The 22,819-nt window shown below is 38.9% G+C and overlaps 1 protein-coding gene and 1 long non-coding RNA gene across 2 annotated transcripts; one reads left to right on the forward strand and one right to left on the reverse strand.

Annotated features, from left to right (window-relative positions):
• Positions 1-1,732: 1,732 nt before the first annotated feature.
• Positions 1,733-10,983, forward strand: LOC115219196 (coiled-coil domain-containing protein 86). Its single transcript, XM_029789318.2, has 4 exons — positions 1,733-1,982; positions 4,073-4,202; positions 6,673-6,747; positions 10,837-10,983. The coding sequence occupies exons 1-4, from the start codon at positions 1,825-1,827 to the stop codon at positions 10,906-10,908; spliced, it is 435 nt and encodes a 144-aa protein (XP_029645178.2). The 5' UTR covers positions 1,733-1,824; the 3' UTR covers positions 10,909-10,983.
• On the reverse strand, positions 9,631-21,882 carry LOC118764376. The gene is made up of 3 exons (XR_005000210.1): positions 21,814-21,882; positions 20,606-20,613; positions 9,631-9,641 (listed from the first exon to the last, which is right to left on the reverse strand). It is a non-coding gene; the product is annotated as an uncharacterized LOC118764376 (long non-coding RNA).
• Positions 21,883-22,819: the final 937 nt, after the last annotated feature.

Raw genomic sequence — 22,819 nt, forward strand, 5'->3', positions numbered from 1 at the left:
CAATCTTGTGATCATGATGCTGACACCCTAACCACTAAGCCATGCATCTCCACGGAAGACCACATTATTGTAACTAATTTTCAGATTTTTTACTTCCTTTTAAAAAGTGCATATTTTGCGAATCAGTTTCACTAGATTCCTTAATTTATCGACTCTGAAAGGATGAAAGGCAAAGTCGACCTCTGTGGAATTTGTACTCAGATCGTAGCGACAGGCGAAACAACTTTAAGCATTTCATTTGGTACACTAATGATTCAGCCAGCTCACCGCCTTGTATGTATGTACTTATGCATGTATGTGTATGTATATATATGTATGGAAGGAATGAAACTAACAGCCTCTTCCTCCCTCCCAATGCCTCCTTTTTCTCAACCAATCCCACTGCCCCCTTAGGCACCAGCGCCCACCAGGGGTGGGGGGCAGTAGCGACTACTTTGAGAACTATCCAGTAGTAAAAGCCCAAGTCATACTTGTTCAATGGCTGTTGGATTTCCCTTTCCGTTTTTAGCATGATACTATTTGGTAACAGTATTAATTGGCTGTCATGAGACTATGACATATAAATAATGGTTTTGACTTCTGGCAGAAGGCCAGAAACTTTGGGGGAGGAGTAAGTCAATTACTTTGACCCCAGTGTTCAATTGGTACTTATTTTATTAACCCTGAAAGGATGAAAGGTGGTAGCATTTGAACTCAGAACATAAAGGTGAAAGAAATGCTGCCAAGCATCTTTTCCAGAACAGCAACAATTGTACCAGCTCACTGCCTTACTATAATACGTAAATAATAATAATTTTGGCATGGGGCCAATAACTTAGAAGGAGCGGTGAGTTGAGTACATCAACCCCAGTCCCAACTGATCCTTATTTTATCAACTACTTAAGGATGGAAGGTAAAGGTCAACCACAGCAGAATTTGAACTCAGAATGTAAAGAGCTGGAAGAAATGCAGCTAAACCTTTTGTCCAACATACAAACAATTCTGCTAGCTCAGTGCCTTAAATAATGATAACAATCCTTTCTACTACAGGCACAAAGCCTGGAATTTTGTGGGATGGGGTTAGTCGATTACATCAACTTCAGTGTTCAACTGGTACTTTTCTTTTTAACTCTGAAAGGATGAAAGGTAAAGTCGATCTTGGCAGCAATTGAACTCTGGAATGTAAAGATGGACGAAATGCCACTAAGCATTTTGTCCGGCAAAGCTAACGATTCTGTCAGCTTGCACTTATGTCTAGGTAACTAATGATCAACATTCCTCAGCCTGCAAAAGAACTCTTAGATTTTTGTTTGTGGGAGTGGGGACGAGGGGGTATATATTTTTGTAGCCAACACTTACTGATAGAAAGTTGTAGCTAAGAGTAGATGTGTGGACTCTGGATCCACCATATACACTTATAGCATTTGCAACTTTGTTGATTGCAAGCAAAAACAATCACATGTTTTCAGAATATCTCTCAAAGTGGTAGCAGATCTCATTGTTAGGCTGGAGAAACAGTTTGTCTAACAATGAGATCTCCCAAATTTTTTAGTATATGTACTGCCGAAGCAAGTACATTGTGACACACAAGTTGCACTCAAAGAGTGATTAAAATTCTCATGACGTGACAGTGCAGTGTAACGTTCTGTACAGTACATTCGGGAATGAAGATACATAAGACATATTCGGAACGCTATTTTCTAGCAATTTTTCTGTAGGTAGAAATTTTGTGTTTTGCATTTCACTCTGATACTGAAAAAGTATGCTTTCAGAAGTAATTATCTACCCTTTCCCCAGCTCTTGTTGTTTAATTCCACAAGGGAGCGCACCGTGCAATCAGCCGCTATGGCGTCCAAATCAGATGTCGCGACTAGTGTCGGCATGTCGGATAACGAATACACTGAATATATTCGGAAGAAGACGCAATCTGTTAAAAAATTGTATCAGAATAATCCGTCAGGAAAAAGAAAATCTGGTAAATTCTGGAAGAATACTCGTTCTAGGTAATATTATGTTGGTGTTTTTGTCAACACGTTACAAACACGTGTTTACTGGAATTCTCTTAAATATTGATTTTTTTATGTGGTTTATATTATTTTCTAGTCATAAAGTTTATCTTTATAATATTATAGGGAATATAATTAATGGTAATCTTTCGTTTTACGTATCAAGAAAGTGATTGTAATATAAGAACAATACTGATAATTGCTATTCGCCAAGTTTTATTAACTGGTTTATCTCCCAGATCATTTCTAACCATGACCACCCAATCTTTTTCATACGTAGGGCTATATCTAATGAAATCTTCTTTTCTAAGTCGATAGGGTGTAATTTGCTATTCCTGGCAAATCGAGCGACCGCGTTGAAACATTAATTCTTCAATAAAACTGATTTTCGTCTTCGTAGTTTTATCAGGCTCTGTTTTCTTTTAATTATATTATCTGACAATTTAAGTGCTGTACCATTTTAAGGCATAGACACACTGAACAGTTGTCCAAGGGCCTCGCGGCTTTTGGGACCAAGTGCATTGATTTGATCGGAAGCGCTAGATATAAAGCTTCTAGTGAACAAAATTACTCATTTAAAAAAAAATCTTAATTGTTCGATTCTGTTTTCTGCTTGGAAATTTGCGGATTTTACATAGACACATGAAACAAGTAAGAACAAATATGCAAGGCTTTTTTTCTTCAAGTTTAAAACGAGACATTGACAAATTTGAGATCAAAAACGATTGCCAGAATATACAATAAACAAAAATAATAGTATGTGATCCAGCATAGTAATAACGAAATCTTGTTAGTTGTTTTAGTGATTTTCAGTTTGTATTGGCTTGTAAACATTCGATGGTTCTTTCCTATAATAATAATAATAATAAAGGCAAGTGCTTTCTCTCAGTTTTCCATCCTCAGTCTACAGGTACATGTTCAGAACCATTTACTCAGATCATACTCACCACTTTCATCTCCATCTTTCAAAAAATTTCGTGGGAGACAACGCCTCCCTGTCTAACCTTATTTGCTTTTCAAGTGAAACATGAAAAAGTCAATAAGGGCTTGTCCAAAGAAGTCTGTCTTCATATTTTTCAATCTCATCTACCATACAATCTCTTTTGCAAAGCTACCAGGCAGATTAAAAAATACCTGCCCTCCTCTATGAAAGGAAGATTAGTGGAGGCACATGGCTTAGTGCTTAGAGTGTTGGACTCATGATTGTAAGATTGTGGTTTCAATTCCTGAACTGGGCAATGCATTGTGTTCTTGAACAAAACACTTCATTTCATGTTTCTCCAGTCCACTCAGCTGGCGAATATGAGTAATCCTGTCCAGGAGCGGAATTTATATGCCTTGAAACAGGGAAACCAGCCCTTGTGAGTCGGCATGACTCAAGAAGGTAACTTTACCTTTACTTAAAGGAAGGTGATGGGACAATTTTCTCAATGGTCTCAGTTGGTAACCTGGAATGGGGAGTTTGTTCTGCTTGGCAAAATTTTTCTAGGAGACCATGTATTAGGAAAGTCATGATAGCCTGATAAGAAAGAAGATAAATTCCTGAAAAATGATTTAATCTTGCTTTTTTAAGTTATGTAAAAATAAAAGATATATCATGGGGGCGGTGTTAACTTTATTGACATTTGATTTGTTTGAAATAACCCCTAATATCTTCCTTAAATTACACATTACTTTAGCAAAAAAACAGATAGATTAGACAAAGTAGTCATAAATGTACTATGTTTGGAAATAAATAAGATGGTCACAAGAGAATGTCTTTAGTCATAGATTCATAGACCTGCTTAATCAGGGCTGATCTGGAACTAAGCAACAGGTAAAGCTGAGTCTGTCAAGTAATGGTTTTATGTAATTTGGAAGCAGATTTTTGATTTCTAACTTGTTCAAATCATGAACGCTAGAGATATCTAAAGAAGTATATACCTTTGGTGGAGTTTTGGTTCTTGTTATTAGAACATCAAGTTGTTTCAATAAATTCCTCATTACTGCAAGTTCTTACGAAAGAAATTCTAACAAATTTTTTTCATCTTTTGATTTCATTAAGATAATTCTGTTTATAGTTTTTTTACCTTATTAATTTGTAACAGGTTTTCAGCTTTAAAAAAAGATAAATGTATGAGTTCAACATGGGCCAAGAAAACTCAGGAAAGACTGGAAATGAAGGCTGTAAAGGATTTTGAGAAAGAACTTAAAGAACAAAAGGCAGCAGAACTTAGGGTAAATATATTTTTTGATAAGTAAATAAGGATTTCCTATATTTGAAGTGATAATATGAAAAAGAAATACTGTAATCATTAACAATTAGTGACATTAACCCATGACCAAAATAGTTTACCTTTTTTATGTTCAGACTGACCAGATCCAGTCTCTCACACCTATCCTACAATGTCATTTTAAAGATAAACAATCACATCATCAAAATCTCATAACTACAAGATAATGCATGATTAATTCAAAACAATGTGAATAAATAAGCATTACTTTTTACAGAATAATGAGATCATGATTTCAGTTATTTAATGGTTTAAGGGTGTATTCCCATATTGGTTTGATAAATTTTTCACTTGCAATCTTTCAAGAAACCAATTAGATCCTGTAACTTAATGTATATTGTTTAAATATCCTGCTTTAAGTTACATTTTCATATCGAAAATGTTGCTACTACTGATCTCTCATCCATTACCAATTTAATCAAAAAGGTATGAGTAAACTTGAACAGAGTTGTGTGAAGTTCATCTGTAAAAATTCAATCTTTAATGTTAACATATATTGTAAGGTTACTGAATGCTAACATGTGGAGGAATGGTTTGAAAATATTCTCTTCTTGTAAACATTCTGTAGTGGGACATGACAGTCACTTTCAACTGCTCAAAAACAGTGTCTATGTTCACTCATAAACAACATAAGTACATTTCGTAACTCACTATGATTGTTAGATTACACAATGACTAGTATATAGTGACCACATATTTAGGCAAATCATTACTTACTAACATACTTCAAACACTAATTTGCTGGTGTATTGTATTCTTGTTCTATAACTGTACTAGTTCCTCTAAGCTAGCTGAGTTTCAACTACCAAAGTTTGTAGTTGGTCCAGTATTTTTTGATTTCAAAACCTTAGTAATTCCCTTCCTGTCCGTGGTTTCCTTCTGGATATTAACCTGTCAGAATTTGAACCGATCATCCCTGCGTTAACCACACTAGCAGAAAACTGCTCAGACGGCAGTTTCTGCTGGTATATGTTACACATATTGATATTATATATACATATAGATATGATACATAAATTATAGAGTAAATTGACAATATGCTCATGAATTGAACAAAGACTCTGTTATAGTTTATTCTGTAATCAGTAAAATAATCCAAAATACATTTAAAAAAGATGATAATGAAAACTGGAAAAGAGATGAGACTGTCAAGGGAAAATGTTCATGAATCTTCACTTGAGTGAATTTGAAAATAGATGCTCTGGTGGGAATTACTGAATTACATTTACCAATATGAAGAGTTCAGTTTTGTTATATTGTTTCATTATATTTGCTTATAGGCGTCTTAAGTGTTTCTAGTGTCCCTTTCCGAGCAATTAAAAGAGATTAATGAATGTCTCACAACACTAAAAATTTTTTGCAGACACAACTGTCAGCAAATGGACCCTTTCCATTTATCTCAGTTAATATTTCTATATTTTCTTTTCTTGATGATGCATCATACATCTGACCATGTGCGAAGAATTGTGTTGGGAGATGATATTATTGACAAAATAATTTCAAGGTGGTACCCCAGGATGACCACAGTCTAACACAATTTGAAAACTTAATTCTATTAGATAGGGATTATTGTTTTTGCACTATGTAATACTTCTAAACATAATTTACTCACTTGTTTTGTTGATTTTTTTCACTTTATTACATTTTTTGCAAACGCAAAAAAAAAGCTATTTGTTTATATATGGAATTCAAACGGTAGTTGGCATTTAAAACAGAAGCAAATCTTGTAATATTAAGCATTATAATTTATGCTTAATATACAAATAAACTTTATAGGTTAAAAATTCTTTGGGGAGAATTCTCTGCAATAACACTGGTATATTTCCTTCTATGGTAGGGAAAAGAAAGGGACATGAAAGTGAAGGTGGATAATAAAGTAGTTGTTCAAGTCATGTACAAAGGCATTGTAGCTAAATCAGTGAAGAATTTAGTGTAGAGGTAGTTAACATTGATATGGACAATATTTGCTTCAGATGCTCATACCATATGTGACATCAGTGGAAGATGCACTTGCTAGAGCAAAATATTAGAAGAGTTGAACTCAGAACTTAAGCTGTTGGGCATCTTAGAAAACTGAGACAAGTAGTGAGTTGCCATTCATACTCATCCATTCCATGCTATCATTGGAAAATGCATTAAAATGCTGATACTGATTATGCAGATTACTACCCTTTTCAGCATCACAATTATGAGTAGCTTCGTTTTCAGTTAGACAGTGAGACTAAACCAGCATATGGTGTTCAATATTCCAGTGACTCTAACACACATTGGCTATCAATTAATAATTTTATACATCTATAGAATTGTTGACAGTTATTTTCCATTAAAAAAAAAATTCAATCACTTAATTGTTTTTTCAAAGAAATCTGTAGTTTGTTTACCAGTGGCTTCCCTTCAAATATTTTTAATTTCAGGATAGGAAAATTATAGCAAAACAGAAGAAACTGAGAAAAATTGAAAATGAAAGAAAAGCAGAAATTGTTCAACCAGTAAGCACCAGTTCCTTGAAATTTTATTTTATATATACTTGCATGTATGTAAATAAACATTCACACACATGCACGCAGATACGCATACACACACGGGTATATTTGCAACTATGTGGTGTCAGGTTCAATCCCATTGTGTACCATGTTGGGTAAGTGTTTACTTCTACAACCCCTCAGGCTAGCTGATACCTTGTGAATGAATTTGATAGACAGAAACTGCAGGAAGCCTGTCATATATGTATGTATGTTTGCAAATGTGCATGAATTTGTACAATATTTACATTAGACGTATAGGTGTCCTCACCATGTTTGTTGTTACTACAACGTTTTAGCTGAGAGTACTCTCCAGCCTTCATTAGGTATCCTGGTGGAATTTTGAACCTAACTCTTTCTTTGACTAATGGGGTACTCTGTTCTAATTCCTAAGATATTTTTTGCTGATGTTATTATTATTTATTCAAGTACTTGATTGGGATTGAACCCAGAATCTTGGGTTTAGTAGCCCGTGCTCTTAACCACTACACTATATGCCCGTGGGCAATTAGAGTGAATTTTGTGGCTAGAAACCTATTAGTTTTGTATCTTTCCTTAATATTGGTTTCCATATTCTACTCATATCTGCGCTAGGTCTACTTAGGAGGTTATTGTGTCCTAGCATATGTGCTGCTTCTTTAAGTTTTCATATTTTCCAGTGGTGTTCTCTGTTTATTATTTTAACTTCATCCCACAGGTGGAGATGGTCTCCATTTTTCCATACATGATCAGCTATACCCAATTTTTCAATATCCCCTCGTATAACAGCTTTATGATGTTCCTCTACCTTTATTTTGAGGGGGTGTTCTCTGTCTATAATTTTAACTTCATCCCACAGGTCTCCATTTTTCCATACATGATCAACTATACCCAATTTATCAATATCTCCTTGTGTCACAGCTTTGCGACATTCATCTACCCTTATTTTGAGGGGACAGCATGTTTCGCCTTTGTATAATTTACCACAACTGCATGGGCTGGAGTGTATGCAGTCTTAGGTCATATTGTCTTCTATTGGTGGTTTTACTCGGAGGAGATATTTGCAAAGTGTTGTATTACTCTTGAACACTGTCCTGATGTCATATGGACCACATTTCTATTGTATCTTTTCTGAGAGGCCTGTCACATAGGGTAGACAGACTGTGGTCAGTTTATAGGTTTTATCCTCTCTCCTCTTCCTAAATGGAGTGGATAGTATGTGTTTTGGGTAGTTGTTGCTTAATAGATTGTTACTTAGTTTGATCATTTCTTCATTGTGTGTATGAGGATCTTTGCTCAATGTTTTAGGCACTGAGCAATCCCTCTCTTTATACTGTATGGATGGTGGGAATTGAAGTTGAGGTATCGTCCAGTGAAGGTTGTCTTGCGGTATATGGATGTCCTGAACCCATACTCAGTGCATGTTATTAATACATCCATGAATGCTAGCTGATTGTCTTTTTCCTTTTCCATTGTGAACTGTATGGGTGGCTTTATTGAGTTCACATGATCTAGCAGTACTTAGACATCTTCCTGGTGGGGCCAGAGTATAAAGGTGTCATCAACATATTGAAACCATAGGGTTGGCTTTAGTGGTGTTGATCCTAAACCCAAATTCTCAAAGTATTCCATATATATATATTGGCTATTATTGGTGATAATGGTGAACCCAGAGCTAAACCCACTTCCTGTTGATATATATCTGTGTCTATTCTGAAGTAGGTAGTTTCTACACAGAAGGTCAACATTTCCATCAAGTTTCCTATTGGTATTTTAGTGCATTCTTTTACAGAGGTGTCACTGGTTTTTCTTGAATCACTGATAGTGCTTCATCAGTTGGGACTTTGGTGAATAGACTTATCACATCTAGACTCACCATCTGGTTGGATCCAATGGGGGTATCATTGATCAATTCTGTGAAGTGTGTGGAATTCTTTACATACAATGTTGACTTACCTGCTAATGTACTGATTATATCCACAAGGGCATTGAATGACATGCCGAACCTCTACAACAAGCAAGGTGAGGACATGTATTCATCCAGTGTAAATATTGTACATAATTCTTCATCTCTAAAATATAGAACTGCATATGGATGCGCAATGGCCCAGTGGTTAGGGCAGCGGACTCGCGGTCATAGGATCGCGGTTTCGATACCAAGACCGGGCATTGTGAGTTTATTGAGCGAAAACACCTAAAAGCTCCACGAGGCTCCAGCAGGGGATGGTGGTGATCCCTGCTGTACTCTTTCACCACAACTTTCTCTCACTCTTACTTCCTGTTTCTGTTGTACCTGTATTTCAAGGGGCCGGCCTTGTCACTCTCTGTGTCATGCTGAATATCCCCGAGAACTACGTTAAGGGTGCACGTGTCTGTGGAGTGCTCAGCCACTTACACGTTAATTTCACGAGCTGGCTGTTCTGTTGATTCGGATCAACCAGAACCCTCATCGTCGTAACCGACGGAGTGCTTCCATCTATAGAACTGCATGAATTTGATATTCCATTTCATCACTGATGGTTGTTGACATTACGACTGATTGCTCTGCACTTTCAAAGACCTCTGGAAAAAGACAAAAAATCCCTTGCTTGAAAAAAAGTAAAGATTAGCAACAGGAAACGCATCCAGTTTTAAATTTTGTCTCCAAAATACCCACCTCCCAAGCCATACTAGCATGGAAAAATAAAACGTTAGACAAACAGTACTGTTTTTATGAGTACACATGTGGGGTATTATCACATCATTGTCAATTTTGTGCTTACTTTTTCATGCTGATATAAGATGGACAGACAGACCTGGTTTAACTCAGTTCATATTTCAAGTCACTACTTTCATAAGTTGGGAAGCACATGAAATTTCAATGGCTGAAACAACAACAATCACTTCTGAGTTCTAAGATCCATGATCCATGTTACAGTAGATACCTATACAAGGAAGCTTTTTAGTAGCACTGGGGTTGTACATTTCCCTATATCATAATCTTTGTGGTAAAGGAGATAGAACCAGTGGCAGGTGTTAATTCAAGATGACTGGTACCTCTTTCCAGCTGGAAATCCAATCTCTCAGAAACAACCTTAAAGCTGGCTGCTACAGCTTGTTCGTCATTCAGAGTATACTCTAACTTTTTGTTCTAGGCCTGAATTTTTTGTGGGGAGGGGGCCAGTTGATTAGATTGACCCCAGTACACAACTGATACTTAATTTATCGACTCCGAAAGGCAAAGTCGATCTCGGCAGAATTTGAACTCGGAACGTAAAGACAGATGGTCATAATATACAAATATTTCTCATGGCACCAGTACACTGTTTACAGATGCTTACATTTTGATGTTTTTCGTGAATTTTTCATGGGTCCAGCTAGTTCTATATTATTACTGGCAATTATTCAAAAATTTTAATAAAATTCCAGCATTTTAGAAGTATTGCTCCACAAAGGATGTTTATTAAAACAAATATCTTAAAAGTTTGCTTTGGTACAAAATGCCTTTCAGGCGTACGGGGTTGCAAGGGGAAATAACTCATAGTGCTTAAAAGAATTAAGAAAGCTATTGCGCTGTGAAGAAGTGTACCAACAATTAGAATTTTTAAATTAAAGACTTGCTAACCAGTAAGGAAAAGTGTAAAGATGTAAAGAAATTATTACTTCTTTTACGTGCCATTGGCATGGGTGCTATTTGTGCGACACCAGTATCTGTCACGACTGTGATGGGTCTTCTTCTCAAGCACAACATAATGCCAAAGGTCTTAGTCCATTGCCTCTGTTAGGCCTAACACTTGAAAGGAGCTTTTCACATGCCACAAAGTGTCTGGTATCAGCCACTTTGCCTTCATGAGGACCAACACTCAAAAGGTGCGTTTTTACGTGCCACTGGCACCAATTACATGACACCAGCATCAGCCACGACTACGATTTCACTTGGCTTGGCGGGTCTTCTCAAGCACAGCATATTGCCAAAGGTCTTGGTCACTAATCATTGTCTCTGTGAGGCCCAAAGTTTGAAGATCATGCTTTGTCATAAAGCAACTAGTTTGCCTTCAGTTGTTCATTATTAAAGTATTTTGTTTTATTTTGTTGCAGATAAAGAATTTGAAGAAACTTAAGCATATGAAAAAGAAACATTTACGCAAAAGTAATATTCAAATAAGATGATTTGCTACACATCTCTGATATTGTATTATATCTTTTGTATAAATAAATGTATAAAAATACTCTTACTAATAAGTACTTTTGGGTTATTATTTTTAATTTTTAAAAATTTGCAATTACTGTAATAAGTGTGTAATTAATGCATAAAATTACTAAAAGTCTACAGGTTGAAATGAGGTCATAAATTCGCTATAGGATGAGATGGTGATCCTATGCATATGGACTGAAATAATAGCAACAAAGAACTGTGTGCACACATGCATCTGCCCAGAGCCTCCTACCTCATAGCTATCCATCAGATGCACTGGTACAAACAGTCCTCTGTCTCCCACTAGATCATCCTACCAAGGCTTTACTCTCAATTCATGCAGCAGCTGTAGGCTGGAGGAGGCGTCATGCCAGATGGCTGGACATGATTGTGGAAGATCTTCAAAGGCTCAGCATCAGCTTGGAGGATGCAGAGTTGCTGGCACAGGACTGCCAGCAATGGAGAGCATTGGTGGACTTGGTTAGCTCTATGCATGATGATGTCTCGGGAATGACCCCAGTTTCTTCAAGCAAGTAAGTATTAGCAGCAATTTGAGTATTCATTGAAATAATAACACTGAAGTGTTAAGTATTAGACATAGATTGACTAGCCAACATCTAAGCAATATAAACCGAGATGGGACCATTCAATTTTCTATACAAAGGAATTTGTAAAATAGAACATAGATGAGCCCTGATCAATAACTGACCCTCTATAAATAAGCCTCATATTACTACTCTCATATTGGCATCCTCCTACAGCCTTAAAAATATTTAAAAAATATCTGGCTAATTGGTAAAAATTTACTTACCAACACACTATAAACACCAGCTCAAATGTTGATCAAGTTTTCCAAGATATCAATCTAGAGATGAACATAGTACAGGCATGACTGTGGTTAAGAAGCTTGCTTTGCAACCAAGTATCTTCTATAGCCCTAGACTGACCAATGCCTCGTTAGTGAATTTGGTAGATGGGAACTATTTGGAAGCTCCTTGTGTGTGAGTATATGTATCTTTGTATTTGTCCCCATTACTACTTGACAATCTGTTGGTTGGTTTATGTCTCTGTAACTTAGTGACTCAACAAAAAAAAGTATGAGACTTAAAATTAAGTACTGGAGTTGATTTATTTGACTAAACCCTTCAAGACATTGTCCCAGCATAGCTATAGTCCAACAATGGAAACAACTAAAAGATACAAGATATGCAAGTATTACTGAAACATTAGGCAAAATACCTCTGAGCCTTGTATCCCACTGTTTCATCTTGTAGAACTTATTCTATTAGTGGTCAGCAAATCACTTTCACTTTCAGGGTACTTAAAACAAAAGGTATTTGTGATGTAAATGTTAAACAAATTTTAAGTAGTATAAATTATAATGTACAAAAAAGAAAGTAAATTAATATAAAGTTGATAACTTGTTAACAATATGTGCTACAATAACAATGAGAAGAATAGAAAAGAGAGTAGTTGTTTTTGATTCATAAGTTTATTGTTAAAAGATTGTACTGGACACAACCATCCATTGAGGCACAACAATAGCTTGATTGGATAGGTTTTGTGGTGATGAAAGAGAGAGAGAAAAAAAAAAAGTAAATGGATGCAAGATATCCTCTACTAGAGTATGATTTTTAGGCTACTAGCCCTCTTAGCCATTTGTATTGCAGGCTCTTCATGTTGAGGAATCAGGTTGTCGAACAACTGAATTTGAATATTGGTAATGTAACATATGACTGTATGTCTTCAGTCTTTTCTTTTGGTTTTTTGAAACCTCATTAGGGAGATCTGTGGTAGCATCACTGAAAATTTTACCATTGTTTACAACGAATTTCTAAATTAGAAGCAACAAATCCTAGGTTTGAAACAAAGTGTAGACCTACTACACAAATTAAGAAATATATATATATATAAAATGAGGTATTTTCTATGTCTAGTTATATTTGTAACATATTATGTATAATGTCATTGCTGTTGTGTAATGGTTTAATAAAGTATTGATTGGGTATTATCTGATGGTTGATGATTGATTTAGGTATGTTTCTCCATTTTCTCATTTTGTATATATATATATATATACGAGCAAAACAATGGATGGTGCTGAATAAAAAGCAATCAGTGTTTTCTTTTCATTAAAAAATAATTAAGCCTTTATTTCAATAAAATTTTTGGTTTTGTTAAATGAAGTTAAGGCAAAAAAAAAAAACTTCTTGAGAACCCAAATAGTCCTTCATGCCAAGTTTGAAGAAAATATCTCTTTTGCTTCTTACTTTTTTTGTCTCTTAAATATACTGCATTTGGTAGCATTATTTCCAGCCAACCAGCTTTTTTTGCACAAACTGCACATGCAATTTTCTCGCGTACGTGTAGTATCAATCGCAACAGCTGATGTACTTGCGCATACAAATGCACGTTCCCATGGCTTTATCATTTGCATTCTCACCTGGAATCAATTTTTGTAATTATTTCAAGTCAGTATTTGAGCACAATCGGATGGAGGATGCCTGAGGTCCTAGAAGACACACACACTGACAGACAGAATGAATTTTATATAATAGATATATACACACACACATATATAATATTTATATATATGATATATATATTATGTATATATATTATATATAGTAGGCTTTTGTCTACTTGGACTATATGTTGTACCACTGCACGGCTGTCTGTTTGCTAATATTGCTGATGGACATGCAGCATATCACTGGCATTTCACATATAAAGTCCAGGATTATGTGAAAAAGTGTGAAGACCGTCAATTGATTTTCTTCCACAAAAGTATTATTTGGAAATTATAAAGAGAAACAAATGGTAGATCTGGATTGTCTATTTTAAAACCACGAATTAAAAAAAAAAATTGGGGGAGAGTGGGAGATTTTTTTGTTGTTGTTGCATAATCATATCAATTCCATTATGCAGAAGACAGAATAAAAAAAATTGTAAAAATACAAAAGTTATGAGGAGTTTTAGCATGTGCTTACATCATAATTCTGCCCATTCACACACACACATATACGTGGGTGTGTGTCTGTTTTTCCTTTAATTTTCATTTTTAATTGTACATATCAACAAATGAGCCAATGAGGTACTCTCTACATGAAAGTACCTCTTGCTAGAAATAACACCCAAATCTCCTTCATAATATGCTCTTGTTAGTATTAAGGAAAGCAAAAATGTTTACTCCTTTACATCATTACGATAAAAATCAATATTTTTGATTTTGTTCGGCTCTATGAATTCAATTTTTTAAAAATGCTTCTGTCCATTGCTTGATACAGGAAATTGGAAAATCCTTTCCAAAACAGAGAAATTCTAACTTGACAAAAAATATTCAAAGAGAAAGAAAAGGTTCTGTTTTTCAAAGCCAAAAGATGTGTTTTTAGCTGGGGTGTAATTTTATAATTAAAACAAATTCAAAATTTAAATTTCAGAACATGAGACTTACCACATTCTCTGGTGTATAGCTGCAGTTCAAATGGGTACAAAGCCTCAAACAAATGTGTGTGTGTGTGGTTGGGTCTTTAATAGCCAGGGGTCAATTTAAGTTCAATCGCAAAAAGGAACTCAAAATGGCAACACACACAATCGTATACATAGAAACATACCTATACATATACACACATACACAAATACATACCTATCAGGCACTTCCAAAAGCCAGTTTGATCCAAAATTCTGTCCACCATTCTTTATATGTTTGCACACACACTCACATTGAGCTTTTTGTTTTAATTTCTGTTACTATTCATCTGTTTTTAGTTTTTATTTTTGTTTGGAGGTTTCCAGGAATTTGCTTGGTGCTGGCAAAGTGGAAAAAGTGTTTTTTAAGTTTTTGAAAATTTGAAACAAAAAGGCATAGGTTTTTTTAAAAATTAACTGTTGCAGAGATGTGAAAATATGGCTACTATTCATTAATTTAAAATTAAACTTACCAAAGACGAGGATCTTCCAGTGCCCCCATAGCACCTTCCAACTTTCTTAATGCCCCCCCGTACCCTTTGCTCCAAAATGCCACCCCTCGAGCTCCAAATGGCTCAGGTAGGTGGAGTCATATGGCCCCCATTCAGAACCTTTGGTGTAGATTACAATCATATTGGAATTTATTGTAAAAAAAAAAAATCTCATGCGTGTGCACCCAGTACTGACAAATAATTGCTTTTAAAGCCCTACTTCCGCCCTCCCCTATCTGTCGTCCTCTCCACCGACACCACACGCCCCCCCTGATCTACAGATCACTGAACCGGCTTTCTCACTCGCACCTTAACTGGTTTCATAATCAGCCAACCAGGGAGGAGGGTGCCGTTCCCTCTGTGGTCGCAGTGCGACCCTAGGACTGGTTCCTGGTATGTTGCTGCTGGCCTCATCATCCTGTCTACTGGTGTTATTTTCATCTTGCCCACTGCTGCTGGTCTCATCCTCTGAGGCATGGACAATCCTCCGTATATCCAAAACATGGTGTGGCATACCATCGACTGAGATGTTATTCTTTGAATTTACAGAGGTTATTGTCCCCTTTCCCCATTGTGATGTACACCGTGCGTTTGGGAGTTTTACCCAGACTTCCTCCCTGACCTGCATGAAGGCGTGCTCTTCCTCTGCTCCGGGTCGCATTGATGTAATACACAGATGCCTCCACTCGTACCTGAATATTGCCCTGTGTGGCACCGACTCCTCAGCCTGTCCTGATCTGGGCAACATATTGTACCAAAATATGGCCTCGATTGGTGAAATGTGACCCCTCTCTGCCATGGCCTTGATGGTATGATGATGCCTTTCCACCACCCCATTTCCACTTGGCCGGTATACCGCCCTGAAGAAGCGGTTGACCTTCCACTCATCAAGCATTTCTTTCAGCACATCCGAGCGAAATGCAGTGCCATTGTCCAGAAGCAGTTCATCCACGGGGCCTCGTTCCAGGAATATCTCATTCAACACTTTCACAATTTCTTCTGCGGTCCCCGTCTTCATCTCCCTCCATATGGCCAACTGCCCCGGTCCGCAGTCAACCATTGAGAGGTATGTCCCCTGCCAGTAGTGTGTTATGTCCACCGCCAGTCGTTTCCAGTCATGGTCCACTGGAATACTTCCCGCTTCATGTACGACCGGAGCAGGGTCGATGGACTGGCACCTGTCACAACTGCTAACCACTCTCTGCACGCTCTGTCTTGTTACGTCGGAGTCAACTTTTCTGGCTAGGAACAATGTCCTGTCCACACCCATGTGATGCATGGTGTGCAGTCTCCGCAACTCCGAGTCGCTCAGACGGCATACTGCAGCTACAGCCTGCTTCGCATCCTCTGGCACCTGCAACCAGGCTCGCTTTACCCTGGTCAGGACATCTGCCCTGTTCTTCTTGGAAGGCACAAAGATCATGCTCAGCTTCAGATTGAACTCAGTGGTTAGTTCACGCAGTATTCCCAATCGACGCTTTACCAGCATCTCTGCAGCCTCTTTGGTCCACACCCTCCGCTCATCGGTGATGACTGCTGTCATCCAACCAAGTACAGTGGCTGAATCAGTCCTGATTTCTATGGTGTGCAACCCCCACTTCAAGGCTAGGTTCACCCCCTTCAACATGGCATCCAACTCCACAATGTTGATATGATTGCAGTCATCCATCTTCCTGAACCAAGCTGCATCTTCCACCATGACACCTCCCACTTCTAAGACGACCCCTATTGCGATGCTACTGGTGTCACACCATACGATCCCGCTCTTTGATTTGGGAACATACCAGCTGCCCCTCACTGGGTCCTCTGCTCCTACTCTGACCAAGACTTCCTGCATCATGTCCTCTGCTCCTACTCTGACCAAGACTTCCTGCATCATGTCGATCGTCCTCTCCCCCACTCTATCATTCCACTTCACTCCTTCAGCTCATCTCTTGATGAAGCTACATGCTGTTCGGAGCCAACCTGCAATCGGGTAATGTCCCACCAACTTCCCACACACAGAGAACAGTTCCCGTCTACTCATGCTAGCGCCCAGTTCAGGGACATCATTCCCTCGCCGGAACACCAATGCGCTGGCCTTGTCTCTCCATAGCTTGAGGCCCAGTGCAGCACCTCCCTCCATTGCCTCTGGTGGCTTGGCGATCAGTCCAAAACTCTATGACCTCCGTTGCTGGTATCACGGTTTCATCCACCAGAATGTCATCGATGTACGAATTGGTGGCTCTTTTTACTCTGTCCACCTTCCCCAGGATGGCCTTGAGAATTGTTGCCATAATCTTTGGCGCTGAATTCAGCCCAAATCCCAACTTGGTCAGACAGTATGTCTGGCCCTTATACCTGACGAGCTGGTACTTCCACAATTTCTCAGCCACATGCACCTGTAGGTATGCCAACTTCAAATCAACAATCTACCTCCACTCTCGCAAGGTGTCTCCACAGACATCCGTGGCCTCGCCGCCTGTATGACACGATACGTGGTCATTCAGCTCTTGGAAGTCAAGCACTGGCCTGACCTTATGCTTTGTGGGCTGTATCACTGCCATCAGTGGCAGGACTCCGCTCTCTTCTTTTTCCCAATATGCCCTCCTTAATCCACCGCTCCACCTCCACCTCGAACTCACTTCTGGCATCTCCTTTTAGAGTATGCTGATAGCAGCCCACTTTATTCTTTAACATCGGGGGCTCTCCCTTCCAGTGCCACTCCACTGTCCACCTCTTGCCATCAAAGACAGCCCGAAAATCCTGGTCTTCAATGGTGTGCGCAGCATCCTTTTCCGGTGCATGGTCTCGCCCTACACAGTTTCCCCGCTAACCCAAACGTTACACCAGCCTCGTTAACGGTGACACCTCCCAAGCGGGTGATTGCATCCATGCTCATCACCACGTCAATCTCGTCCACCAAGTGACCAACCACAATTGCTCGCAATGTCAGCTATAGTCCCTGCACTACAATCTGCGCATCTGTAACCCCTTCACAGTGTACTTCTCTTCCGTCGACAGCCCTAACACTGCTTCCTCCACTCCACATCTCTGTAGTCATCAGGGTTGCTGTACAGCCCGTGTCCACAAGAGCTCACGACATCTTTCCCTCCACCAGAATGTCGACCACAGGTAGCGATGATAAGCGCGCCTCTACTGATCTGAAGGGACGACTAGCGGCGCAGTAGTCTTCCACAGTCCGTTTCCCCGCAGACACTCGCTGGCTATATGCCCCGGCTCTCGACACCGGTAGCAAATCACCTTAGGCTTGGGTGACACGCAGTCATGCACCATGTGTGGACCTTGGCACTGGAAACACTGTCCTTTGAACGGTCGCACATGTTCTTTTTTTAGCCTCTCTCCGCTGCTCCTAGCTAGGCCACTTTTCGACGTTGCAGTCGCTGCTACCGACGTCATCCTGCTGCATGAAACTAGTACGCGTGCCCGAGATATGATGTCCGCCATCGGCATCGAATGCACATTCGGAAGCTTCTGTAGCTCGACCGACATGTTGTTGGGAAAGCCAGTCACGAACACCAACCTAACCGTCTGGTCCAGCGACTCTCCCTCGTAACCCGCTAGTTTAGCCAGTCTTCTAAGTTCATTGGCAAACACGTCCACCTGTTGCCCAGTCCATCTCGTTCTACCCAGGCGAGCGTATGCCTCGAACATTCCCTCCGCAAAGTCCTCCATCAACTGGACTTCCACTTTCTCGGCGTTGAGTTGGTCTGTCTCTTCCATCTCTAAATACAACGCCAACGCCGGACCATCCAAGTACAGCGGCATGAAGCTCGCCAGGTCACCTATACCATGGAGCTTCGCCACCAACTTCACTTTCTTCAGCCAAGCGACTACATATGTGTCGCCGCAAAACGGTGTTATAATTTCATGCGAAACACGGGTACTCTTCATTTTTATTTATAAAACCGTGTGAGAATTGTTTTTGTTTATATGCCGAAATAGCTTGTGGTGTGAATGATGAAAGAGGACAACAGAAAAGGAGAAAGGAAATATAATTAGGTCTTACCTCGGCGAAGATTAGTCTACCAAAACTCAGCGAAGATCAGATCTCTCTTGATACGTCTCGTCCCTTCCTCGTGTGAGCTGCAACTGCCACTTCGTCGATGCCACACGTGCGTCGTCCCTCACCGCTTCAGCGTCCTGCCGCGCATGCACCCTGCAAGCCCTACTTCCGCCCTCCCCTATCTGTCGTCCTCTCCACCGACACCACAATTTTCATTAAAAAACATCCATTTTTCTACAAGTAGTGAAGAAACAAAGTTGGAGTGCACACATATGTAGATATATACATACATACACACACATATATATATATATAGATAAAACTTACTTGGAAAAAGATGCGTGACATTCAATCATATAATAATATAAATCATAAATATATACATACATATATGTACATACCTACATATATATGTGTAGCGTTTGGTGAAATACATCCTCTCTCTCTGAGATATACTATACAAAAGCGGATGTTAGCCAGTTCGAGCGACAGACAGTGACGACACCAACACCACCGCAGCATTTCAGGACGTTTTCCATCACCATCGCCTCAAGCTTATCAACATCACCAACATGTCTACGTACACCAACATCATTCCAGGTTTAACTTCATGCTGCTTGTGAATACTCACCAAGGTTAACAGCTCCAGTCTACCTGTGAGATCTTCTGTACCAAGTAACCCGGCATAGGATAGAAGCCACAACTTCTACACGCGTAGTAACTGGCTCTTCACTTTGCCTCAACCTCTCTGTTACAGAACTATTGTGTATCTTATGAACTGGTAATTAACTCCATTTGTGTCTGGACACTCTATGCTCTGTATTGTTATCTCACTCTTATAACACACACACACGTACGCGGACACTCTTTCTATGCTCTGTATTGTATTATCTCACACTTGTTGCATACACAGACACACACGCTCTGCTACTCACGTTAACACCTAAATAAAGTCTTTCCTCTTATACATTACACGGTTGTGTTTTTCTCCTTATTTTTTCTTGGCACTGGTATTCTTTTATTCCATCTATTTTGGCTTTTTATTGAAGGCGACCGTGCAGCGTTTAAAGGGAGACAGTTGTCACCGTTCTCCTTTACGTACAGTTGCTCTACATATGTATATATACATGCATATAAGGGTACAGGACATCAAAAAAACGTTGAACACAATGGGAAACGAAAACATAGAAACGAACTTAATTTTGAACAGAGAAACGAGACATACAACATAAAGAATATTCCCCTTCTTCAGTTGTCCCTCTTTCAACTACTCCACGTTTCAAAAGCAAGGACAAGATGCGACTTTGTTGAAACAGTCTTTCCCGCAAAGCAAATTAAATAAAATTTAGGATTTTTTTGCGGAGGGTGAAAGTGGTAACAAGAACAGGACAGTGAGAACAAAACAGTAAAAACAAACGATGAGGGCTGTTAAGTCAAAACGATAGAAGAATTATTATGAACGTTTAGGAAGACAAGCTTATGAAGGAGACAGTATAAGCACGTTTAGTCTTTACGAATGTTGTGGGTAGTAAGGTAGATTGACTTTCGTCACGTGTCAACGACGAGAGAGTCGAGGAGGAGTGAGAGAGAGGGAACAGTGAAGAGGAGGAGAAGAATAGGGAAGGGTGAGAGAGAAAACCAGAAAGGATAAAGAACAAGAGAGGGAGAGAGAGAGAAGAGTACGCATCGTAATTATTAAGATAAAACTTATATATCTGATTTTTTATTACCCACTAGGGGCTACATAGAGGGGACGTTACAAACACTGGGGACATAGAACATCACAATTACATAGATATGGGCAAAATGAAATATGAAGATGATATATGAAAGTGGTGTCAACGGCCCCATCCGCTAGCATCACTTACCTGTCCTTTAATCCCACACAAATGTTCCTTGTTCCGTTCCTATACAAAATCCTTCCATCTCCATCCTTTTTTCAAACGTCTCTTCCAAATCCCTCATGATTTTTTCAACCATTCTCACTTCACTTACTTCCCAATCCTCCCTTTCACACATTTCCATAAACTCGTCCATTCGTCCTTTTCCAATTACTGCATACCTGATCTTTCCTCTGTCGCACCATTGATATTCTTCCATTTTCTTTTTAATCTTTTCTTTTCCCGTCATACATACAATGTTTGGCCTGGGTTCATTTTTTGTGTCTTGGTTATGTGTCTTTTCTTTTCTGTTTTCTTGTTGGAGGGGAGCGGGTGGGTTCACTGTCTGCAGGGATAGGGTGGGACTCAGAGGGTGTGGGTGGTGTTGGGGTGGATTGGTGTTCTATGTTATTTTCCCTTCCTCTTCCTCTTCTTCCCAGCTTCCTTCCATTCCTGTGAATTCTCTTCCTCTTCTACTGTCTCCTCCTCTCTCTCTGTGGTCCGGAATCCATTTCTTTCACTGGGGGAGGGCAGTAGGCTCTTATGTGACCCCTCAGGCCACACTTGTAACAACGTGGAGCTCTGCCCTCCACCCACACTCTCATGATCACGTCTCCCAATCTGATGCTTTCCGCCAGGTCCACCAGTACATCGTTCTCTGCCTGCACGTTCAGTTCCACTGTCACGCCTCTCCAGCCCTCGGTCTTAACCGAGGCATGGAGAATGTCCACTTCCTCCTCGTGGCCGCTGATCACAGCCGCCACAATCCACTCGGCCTCAACGTTTGGGGGCACTCCCTCGACCCTTACACGTGTAATTCTTCTATTTAGATACATAGGCAAAATTATTACCTTCTCGGATTTCACCGCCTTCGCCGCCATCTTCCTTGCTGCAATCTCACTGTTAAACTGTACCACTACAGTACCATACTTTGACCCTCGCGTCAGAAAATTAATCTCCTCTTCCGTTATATATCGTTGTAGAAAACATAAATCCGAAAGAAGAATTACATTCTAAGATGTAGAGAATGCATACTAAAAATGAGGAAGGCCAGTTTATGAGATTACCTTAGGGTTCCCGTCCATAAAGGGTTTAGCTTTATGGACGGGAAACCTAAGGTAATCTTATAAACCGGCCTTCCCCATTTTTAATATATACATACATACATATATGAATGTATATTGTGTGTGTATGCGTATGTTTACGTATGTAAGGAGATATGCTTATATGTATGTACGTGTGCGTGCATCCACGTGTTTACAGCCTTTCAAAAAATAGTTATGAATGTAACTATTAAAAAAAATAAAAAATTCTAGTTTGCCACTTTTACAATGTTCACGAAATTCAAAATTTGAACTTTAAAAAAGAACAATAAAGTCAATTCATGTTATGAATAACTTCAATAATCTAGTTGTAAAATAAAATGAAAACAACCAAAGGAAGTTCATACTTCAGTTCTTAGTATTAATATTGGTTTCAAATTTTGGCACAAGGCCAGCAGTTTCCTGGTACTTATTTCATTGACCTCGAAAGGATGAAAGGCAAAGTCGACCTCAGCGGAATTTGAGCTCAAAACGTACAGACGAACGAAATGCCTCTAAGCATTTTGTCCAGTTTGCTTATCTGAGTATTAATATTCTCAGAATATTTGATATGAGGCATATTATTTTGTGATCGATCTCAGATTGGTTCCGATAGATTTCTTTCAAAAATTCATTTGGTTTTCGCTGTATTGGGATAAAAATGCAAACTATTCTTTCTTTCTCTCACTTTATTTTTGTGTGTAATTTCATTAATGCAGTAAGTAATGACTAGGTTGACATTCAACTTTACATAAAATTCATAAATTGATAATATATTTAACAACTAATTTTTAGCTATCATAGCAAATATGCAGATTTTGGGACGGAGGTAACAAAAACCCTAACCCTAATCACCGGGTGTGCGCATTTACTTTGGCCGATTTTTGTTTGAGTCAAAGCATTAGTTTACATAACATTATATTACAGTGTGATTTGTGCGAAAGCAAGTTTGTCAGCCT

The sequence above is a fragment of the Octopus sinensis genome, linkage group LG1 (genome assembly GCF_006345805.1).
Source record: "Octopus sinensis linkage group LG1, ASM634580v1, whole genome shotgun sequence".
Classification (NCBI taxonomy): Eukaryota; Metazoa; Mollusca; class Cephalopoda; order Octopoda; family Octopodidae; genus Octopus; species Octopus sinensis.

What these genes read in the sequence shown, in the direction of transcription:
- LOC115219196 (XM_029789318.2), top strand. Translation starts at nt 1,825, where the DNA reads ATGGCGTCCAAATCAGATGTCGCGACTAGTGTCGGCATGTCGGATAAC. An exon ending in TGGAAGAATACTCGTTCTAG is followed by an intron (nt 1,983 to 4,072) that starts GTAATATTATGT and finishes AATTTGTAACAG; the next exon opens with GTTTTCAGCTTTAAAAAAAG. An exon ending in AAAAGGCAGCAGAACTTAGG is followed by an intron (nt 4,203 to 6,672) that starts GTAAATATATTT and finishes TTTTAATTTCAG; the next exon opens with GATAGGAAAATTATAGCAAA.